The sequence below is a fragment of the Aythya marila genome, assembly GCF_965140915.1.
Source record: "Aythya marila genome assembly, chromosome: 13".
Classification (NCBI taxonomy): Eukaryota; Metazoa; Chordata; class Aves; order Anseriformes; family Anatidae; genus Aythya; species Aythya marila.
Genome location: NC_139054.1, coordinates 9,814,997 through 9,823,510, shown reverse-complemented (window position 1 = coordinate 9,823,510; position 8,514 = coordinate 9,814,997). Strand labels below are relative to the sequence as shown.

At 40.5% G+C, this 8,514-nt stretch overlaps 1 protein-coding gene across 6 annotated transcripts in view; it reads right to left on the bottom strand.

Annotated features, from left to right (window-relative positions):
• Positions 1-177: 177 nt before the first annotated feature.
• TAF1 (TATA-box binding protein associated factor 1) overlaps positions 178-8,514 on the bottom strand; it is a 29,763-nt gene continuing 21,426 nt past the window's right edge. For 3 of the 6 annotated variants that reach the window (XM_082770588.1, XM_082770590.1, XM_082770591.1), the window contains 8 exons: positions 8,061-8,153; positions 7,901-7,985; positions 7,323-7,390; positions 7,125-7,241; positions 3,255-3,353; positions 2,826-2,976; positions 2,219-2,396; positions 178-1,125 (listed from right to left, as the gene is read on the bottom strand). In XM_082770588.1, coding sequence (XP_082626714.1) covers positions 909-1,125; positions 2,219-2,396; positions 2,826-2,976; positions 3,255-3,353; positions 7,125-7,241; positions 7,323-7,390; positions 7,901-7,985; positions 8,061-8,153 — 1,008 coding nt within the window. In that variant the 3' untranslated portion in view covers positions 178-908. Of the gene's footprint in view, positions 1,126-2,218; positions 2,397-2,825; positions 2,977-3,254; positions 3,354-7,120; positions 7,242-7,322; positions 7,391-7,900; positions 7,986-8,060; positions 8,154-8,514 lie in introns of those variants that run through there. The other 3 variants (XM_082770589.1, XR_014318388.1, XR_014318389.1) reach the window with 3 other exon arrangements.

Below are 8,514 nucleotides of genomic sequence, written 5' to 3'. Positions count from 1 at the left end.
CCTGCGCGCGGGCGGGGCACGCCGGGAAGGCGAGGCCGGGGCGCCTCAGGGCCGCCGCCCGCCCTGAGGGGAGCCCTGAGGGGAGCCGGGGGGCTCCGAGCCCCTGCCCCAGCCCCAGCAGCCCCGAGGGGCGTTAGGAGGTGTCACAATAACAAAAGGAGCAAAGCTTGAGAGCGTCTGGAGTTTTTATTTACATGGCCCGAGCCGGCTCTGTACACGGTCTTTGTTTTGGGAGGGCTAAAAATAAGGAGGCTGGCTCCCGGGAATCATGTAATGAGAGCTATTTTGGGCACGCAAGTAGCCCGAGAAGTGCTGAAGACTCGAATTAGCAAAGTCTGATTTCTGGGACTAATTGCAACTTACAAAAAAAAAAAAAAATAGGGCAGCTGTTCACTGAAGCACTCAAGGCGGTTTAGCAATTACCAAAACCAGCCTGGGATAAGCTGTTAGCGCGTCCGTATTGTGCTCCCAAACAAAAGCTTTCCCTTTAAGATACAAGAAATGTTTTACAATTGTTTATCAAAACAACAGCATGAATTTTACTCAGAGCAACCATTTTTTTTCCCCCCGATGAACAATGCATGAATTCAACAGGCTAGTTTTTATGATAAATTATTTTACATCTATTAAAAATGAAGAACAAATTCATGAAGTCTTCATCTGGATTCTGGAACTACGAAAGGGCACAACCCAGTGCTTCAGCAGGACGTGCTTATATAAAGATCATTCTTCACCACGTACTTACTCAGCCTCACGTTCTGTAACTGATTAAAATATATAAAAAGGCTACTTCTTGTTAACACAGTCTGCACCACATTGCTCCTTGTACCAAACTGGGACAATAGAAACACTGGAGCCAAGAGCAGCCCGAGATGACCATCATCTCAGGGAAAAGGATTTTCCTTAGGTTATTCATCTGAGTCCAAGTCACTGTCTCCTGCAATGGAATGGAAATCTTCACTGTCTTCCTCATCCTCAGACAGGTGGACCTGACTTAATACGCTTGGTCCACAACGCTGTTCCTCTTCTTCTTCCTCTTCTTCAGAGATCTCGTATCCTCCGATACTGCTGAAGCTAGTATCTCTTGTGTTGGATTTTGGGTCTGGTTCTTCATAGCTGCCATAGCTAGAAGAAACAACATACACTTATTACACCATAATTTCATATCAGCAATTCTCCATTTAACTTCTATCTAAGTTCTGTAAAGGGTCCCTGGCCTCAGGTCCTTGTGGAACACCTGGAACCACTGCGTACTTTAATTCTGTCAATGGCCAGTTTTTAAAAATAAAAACCAGTTCTGACGAAACAATTCTTTCCTGGCATCCTCACCCCACTTTGATATACTCAGGGTAGGAAATGCAACTGATTGCTCCAAAACCTTCCATCTGTCACCGTTACTAGAGACAAAAAGGCAGACAGCATAACAATTACCACCAGAGCAGAGCCCGTTCACATCCTCTCCAGCCTCTTCTACTGGCTGTTGTCCAGGTACTGGGCTGGACAGATCATTTGCCTGACCCAGCATAACTACTCTTAAGAGCAGGTCTTGATCATCTCTGTTATGAGAGAGCTTGCCCATATAATTATCTTAGGCAAATATCAATAACAACATTAAGGTACTGAATTCCATGAGTGAAAAAATGAACAGAGAATCTAATGCTAATATGCTACAGCACAGCCAAACAAGGAAGAGTAAGTCAGTACTTTCTCAAGACAGCGCAGAAAATAAAGCTGTCCTTGTCATTTTCTAAGAGTGGAACTCCTTCCAAATTACAGAATATGCGTTATTCCTGTTCTTTTGGACATGCATATTCCTTTCAAGGAAGGAAATGCTTATTCTTAGAGGAAAAAAACAAACGTGAAGTTAATCAGCTAAATCACCTTTTAACTTCAAAGGCATCTCAGTTTCTGAGACGATCTATAAAAAGCTTTATTTGCACTGCTTTTAAAAAACACTATGGAAGTTATTTAACTTACAAGAAAAAAACACTATTATTTTAATTAACTAAGTTTTTTCATTAGAGTCTAACAGCAAAAGCAAAGTTCTGTCAATAAGTAGTAAATTGCAATTATGGCTGCAACATTAAAACCAGTAATGGAATCACTTAAACAACAAGATATTCTTCAGCTTTTCACAATAAACACTTCAGAAACCTTTAAGAGAACAATTTTGTTTTGAAGAAAGAATTGCTTTAATAAGATTCTTAGCTTTAATTACCTGATATTACTGTCCTCCATAACCTGAGATGTCTCCCCACCATCACCTTCATAAGACATCATGCTTTCTTCATTGTCCATGCCCATTCGTGTGTTCTCTTGAAGAACGTGAGGTTGTTTTGGTCTCACTGGATTGGTCTCCACATCTGAATCACTGCCACTCTCACTCAGTTGGATAGCTGTGTAATAAACCGACATTTGGTGATAAATCAACAGGTTTGTTCTGTCAGTTACATACCCATCGTCTTTCTGGAAAGGATCCAATATTGACTGTAAGGAATGCATACAAAGCAGTTTATTGAAAATGTACTAGAAATGGTATCCGGGAGGTCATACCCATTTCTGACATTCAGAAACAACCTAATTTCCCCCACTACTCAAAAGGCCTGGTCTACTTGTCAGTTCTGAACAATTCTCCACCATCATCCCCTAATAATTTTCACTACTAGAATCATAATAATTTCCTACTAGACCACATAGCCTACATATCCCTATTTTGCTTTCTGCCCTCTGCTGTATGTCTTTGTGATGGTAAGGAAAGAAGATTAGCTGGGTTTGTGAATGACCAGTTCCTATTCAACCTTTTTTATATAGCAAAGGAAACATACACGAGAAAGGATTATCTCCTTCTTCATCACTCCCATCATCATCATCCTCTCCATCTGACATGAGCAAGTCTTCATAGAGGACGCTGGCCTGAGGCTGCTGGGCTGATCCTTCTTCTTCATCAGCAAGGTCACCATCTGCATCTTCAACTTCCTAGGTCATACAGCACAGGGACAGTGAAGATCAAGCAACATATAAACTACTGCCACTTCCAGCACATTCCTCCTATTTATCATACAGTTCCCTCCGAAGTATTCTCTCACTTCATAATGCTAACATTTAACACTACAGTTAAGTGTCTAGCTATTGCTATGAATACTGCTGTCTTTCAGGGTGCCAGACACAGAAGACAACCCTTATTCTATGGAGACTTCCACCACAAGGACACAAGTCAACACATAGACTGGCTGGGTTTCTGGAAATATACTCACTGGGGCTGGAGTCTTAGGTTTCCCATCATCATCCTCATCAAACCCTTCAATATCTACGTCAGAGTCTTCCTCGCCCAGCCTACCTCGCCCCTGGCGCATCTGAATGGGGAACACAAATAGCAATACCATTGAGGAAGGTGCTATTCGACACAAGCCAAAGGGTATGACGGACATCCAGACCACGGTGATGGGTAGGGAAACAAGGGAGGTGGGAAGGTGGGGGGAAATATGTATTTATCTCACTCTCAGAGCAAGGACCCTCTCTCTTTATTCCAAGATCAGAGAGCACACAGTCTCCACACACCTTTACCTGATGTGCTCATCTGCGAAAAGGAGGTTTCCAGCCTTAAAAGTGTCCAAGTTCTTTGTTTACCTAGCCTATTTTTGGAAAAGATCACTAGATCTTAAAAAGTGAATGTTTTTGTGGGATATTTTCAAAACGAACATCTGTTTCCAACAATTTTTCTCCTGCCCTTCTCTTCCATTCTTCCCCCAGTCACCACGAGTTCAAGGTAGAAAGGAAATGCAGATTCTGTCCTAAAGACTTTAAACTGGAAATCTACAGAACACTTGAAGAACTTCCGAATCTAGAAGGCATTCTCAAAGCCACAGACAACTGAAATAATAAATGGAACCATTCATATTCAATATCTATTGGTCTGGATTGCTCAGAACAGCTCCCCTAGTCTTTATGGTACCAGCTTCAATCTCATGGCCCTCCTCACCTCCTTTCTCCTCCGGATCATTTAATTTTCATGCCTGTATTACTTTATCTCCTTCTGCTAGTCCTTCTCCTCTAACATACTTTTTTGTTTTTTTTCTTGTTTAATACAGAGTAAACACTAAGAAAAATATTCTGTGGTTACTGTAACCAGTTCATGTGTGGTGATTTAATACCTTTAACCTGTCAGGTTTTTTTTTATTTTACAACAAGAATGTATCTATAGTGGCAGCCTACACCTATCTCTTCCTAGGTGTTTGTACAGATTGTAATCACCACAGGATGAAACCACAGTAAGCTAATTATCGTCCTCCAAAACTGTAGGATATACTTCACCATTTCCCTATTCAGAATCAATAAGGGATTGCATATTAGCACTCCGCAGTGTGAGTCACCAGGTTTCTACTCCCAGAAGTAGTGAAGCAAACAAATATCTGGCCTTAGGCAGATTCTTTTACAGTGTCAAATTTCCCAGTGCTCTTTACTTGTTTGCTTTCCCATCAGAGCACTCAAAATGAAGGAAATTACACAGCTTTGGAAACAGGTTCCCTTTTCTGCTCAGGAAGCCTGATGATTTTTGTCACCTGTTTCCTACCAAGTAGTTGCCTCCTTTCAGTAATTTGCTTATACAACCCAACTCTCCAAGCACAGGAAAAAATGGAGGATTCTGAGTTCCTCGCTTCTCCGGGGTTGTGAAAGGAGTGTCCATAGCAGGCAAATTGCTCTCATCTTGACAGACTGAAGCATCCTGAGGAAAGGGTTGGTATCATACAAATGAAGTGGCCAACACAGGGAAACAGGACATATTATGTTCTCAGGCACTGAAGTGGCACTAAAATACTATCTAGAGAGGCAAGACCGGGATTTCAGAACTAAATGCAAAGTGTGTTTGTTTTCCAGTGTTTATATTACTAAACACTGGTTCAACAAAATAAACATTTATCCTTAGAAGATCAAAGATGGTAAAACACATGGCTCTCAACCTCAGGTTTGAAGTTTGCCAAATAACAGATTTTAAAATGGAAGGCAGTACTTCTACGCAGTGCAGTCCTGCAGAGGCCAGAATTGTAAATGGACTCCAGAAGGATTAGACAGGTTTATAGAGAATAGGCCTCTCTGCAGCTCATAAAGACTGGTCCAGACACAACTCCAGTTTAAGGTGCCTGAGCTGCCAATTGCCAGAAGGGCCTCACTGTAAGAAGAATCACCACCGTACCTTTGCATCCACTTACTTCTGGTCCCTGCCAGAGACAGAAGACTCGATTACATCAACCTTTGGTTTGACTCAGTATGGCCCTTTTTATGTGTCTACAATGGAAGTGGTGTAACCACAAACACTGCTATCGGAACTGGAAAAAAAATACTTTATCACATATTGAAATAGCAGAGCTTCAACTTTCAATCGATTCTGTGTAAATCACTGTCTCAAGATTCCCTAAAACTAACACGAGAGATAACCAGAGGTTTGGATAAAGTGCTCCAAAAGCCTGGAGTTTGCATGCAATTTGACCTTCGAACAGTTAATGAGGAAGTACAGATTAGGATTTTGATGCAATGCCCTTTTAAATACACAGTTTAAATATCATGACAACCCTACAAATGTTAAAAGCAGAAGTAATACCATTTAAATTAGGCAAAACAGGCTTCCTAAGAATTTAAACAGACATGTAAACCATAGACAGCTCTCTACTTGCTGTATTTGCTTTTTATATCCTGGAGTCCAGCTCCTGAAGACACATATGGGGAGATAAGTATTAGTCATCACAACTACACTTGAACGAAAGCCAAGCAACCATCAGCAGACCTGCCATCTGTGACAAGTTTGGGAGTGTGGGAAGCAGGAATGTACCTTCAGCCAAGAAGCACGGGGAAAGGGTGGCCATCAGATGACAAGTTCAGGGGAGGCGCTTGTTTCAGCAAGCAGAGAGAAGGAGCTCTCAGAGATGGAGCAGGAGAAAAGACAACTAATAAGCAATTCACTGCTCAGGCCTCTCTTCCTCTCTCCTGATCACCAACTTGGAAAAAAATCAGAACAGATAACACTGCTCGTGGGAAGGAAACCATCAGACAGAGAGGAGAATGCTATTTTAGCCCCTGTTTCTCTGAGGCATCGGGATAGTTCTCCATTCCGTTTAATCTTGGTTGAAATGCATCAGTATTGCTCCAACAACTAATCTCCAAAGACTCTGTTGCTGCCTGGCACTTCGCACTGCCCAGGAGGTCTTTTCTGCGTCACTCAGTTTCAGTATTCCCACCCCATTAAATAAAATCATCATTCCTAGCAATTTCCTTCTAGCTTCTTGAATGGCACTTATTTTGTTTGTTTTTTTGGTGACATGGGTTGTGTTTGTATTTTTTGTTGTTTGTTTTGGTGGGAAAGGCTGGTTACACTAAATATTACCCACAATTTTTAGACTGCTATTCTGGCTCCAGCCATGTAACCTTTGTTTATGTATTGCCTATAAAAATTTTAAACCTGTTTTTCTTAAACGTAATCTTCATAGGTCCTTAAATTGTTCTTGAACATCAAGACCTTCTTTTCTGCTCCGACTTAACTAAAATTAAATGCAACTTTCCAGATGCAATCGCATCAGACATGCACAGAATAGAAAAATTAGTCATCCACAGGTGGTACATACAGAATAACTACAACAAAAGCTTTGCCTTCCTACACTGGGAATACAACATTCAGATTTTGATCATTCAGATATTAGCAAACCAATCATCCAGGGCTTGTGAACTTCAATAGTTTTTCTGAAGAAACAAAAGACACGCCTCAGACACTAGGATGACATTCCCTGAACTGTTTCCTAATTTATCAGGCAGATTCCAAATCAGAGAAGCAATAAGCATTTCCAGCAATAAGAATTTAAGTTGACCTTGATACCACAAAGGCAATTTTGTTTTTCAGGAATGAGTCTGTCATTCCAAGTGAAAGAAAATTTTTGCTGATGGTATTAAAAACGGCCAAACAGCCCAAGTCAAGAATAAAAACTAAAGGAAAAAAAAAAAAGCCTAAAAGATATACTGCAGACTGATTGAGAACAGTAAACAAGAAGCACCTCAAGATCAAATATCCAGGAAACTGAAACTTAAAAACATAGAAACAAAAAAAAAAAAAAAAAAGAAAACTTTGTGTGATCACTTGCCTGTGGAGTGTAGGGACCAGGGGTCATAGGATCAAGACTTTCCAGATCTGCCTCCTCTAGCGCTGCTTCCTTAGCAGTAGAGATGTCTCTCTCAAGTTGAGTCAGGTGCTCATCGTACTAAGACCAAAGAAGTTTGCTAAGGTTACAGAACAGAAAACTCAAACATACAAAAATATTACAATAGACTCGTCCACATACCTCAGCTAAAGTTTGATAACAGATGTTTACGATCTCCTGGGCTGTTTTTGTGTACTGACTGTCTGGCCCTGTAGTAATAAACAAATCTCTTTATGCATTCTGACATTTGCTCAGTGCCAGCTGGTGAGACAGAAAGACTGTTTTTGGTTACACAGCTCTGATAAGACAGGTCCCTAAATCCCACCACTTTCTGATTTAAGGAGAAACATAAGGCAGGGTTCACATTCCGCTAACAAAGAGCAACCAGTTTGTTCCAGCATTAAAAATATTATTTGGGAAAGTTGTACCATGTCAGCTTCAAGTAAATTCCCAGAAACAAATCACTGAAAGAGAAACGTGTAGTGCACAAGCAGGAAATCCTTCCAAAATGTAACTACCCCAAAGAGCAAAATAGTAAATAAGGCACCATGTGACAGCAAAAACATTACTGTTTAAGCATCTCCTTTCTCAGCAAGAAAGGAAAGAAGCAATCAAGCTCAGGATTTATAGTTTCAGGCTTTGACAACACTAGAAAACAGGTGCTCAGATATATTCATTTAAGGACGGAAGAAGGCTGAAGCCTTATTTTCACCACCTACCATTGTACTTAATGCTGTTGGCAAGGATGAGGTTAACATCATCCAGGAAAGTCTCTCTGTTCTGGTACTTGTGTTTGGAGATATTCTGCAAGAGATCGTCACCCAGTAAGTAATCAAGTCTAAACATTTCTCAAGTGCCTGTTCAATTCATGCTACACACCTTGCAGATGGTCTCCAGATCCATTGGATTGGCAATGACCTTGTAATAATCAGGAACAAACTTTTTATTAACTGGATGATGAAATGGCCAAGACTGAAAGAAAGAAAACAGACAAGGTTAGAAAGCTTCCCTGTAAATTTATTACAGTTTAAGCTACAAATTTCATAAAGCAAGTCTCCAGAACAGATTAACATTCAAAGCATACGGGAAGTATTTATCACATGGCATCTTGAATCCAATAAGTTAACTTCAGGGGAGACAGAGAATAAAAATGTACTAGTTGTAACTAGTAACTAGTTTAACTAGGCCCGTTGATACCTGTTTGATAGTGTAATATGTAATACAAAATAATAATCATACAAGAGATTTTTCTATTTACTAACACTGCTTCTTTCACAATACAACTAGAGTACTCAGCAAGAAAAATCATTGTGCAGTAAACAAACAGATCTAA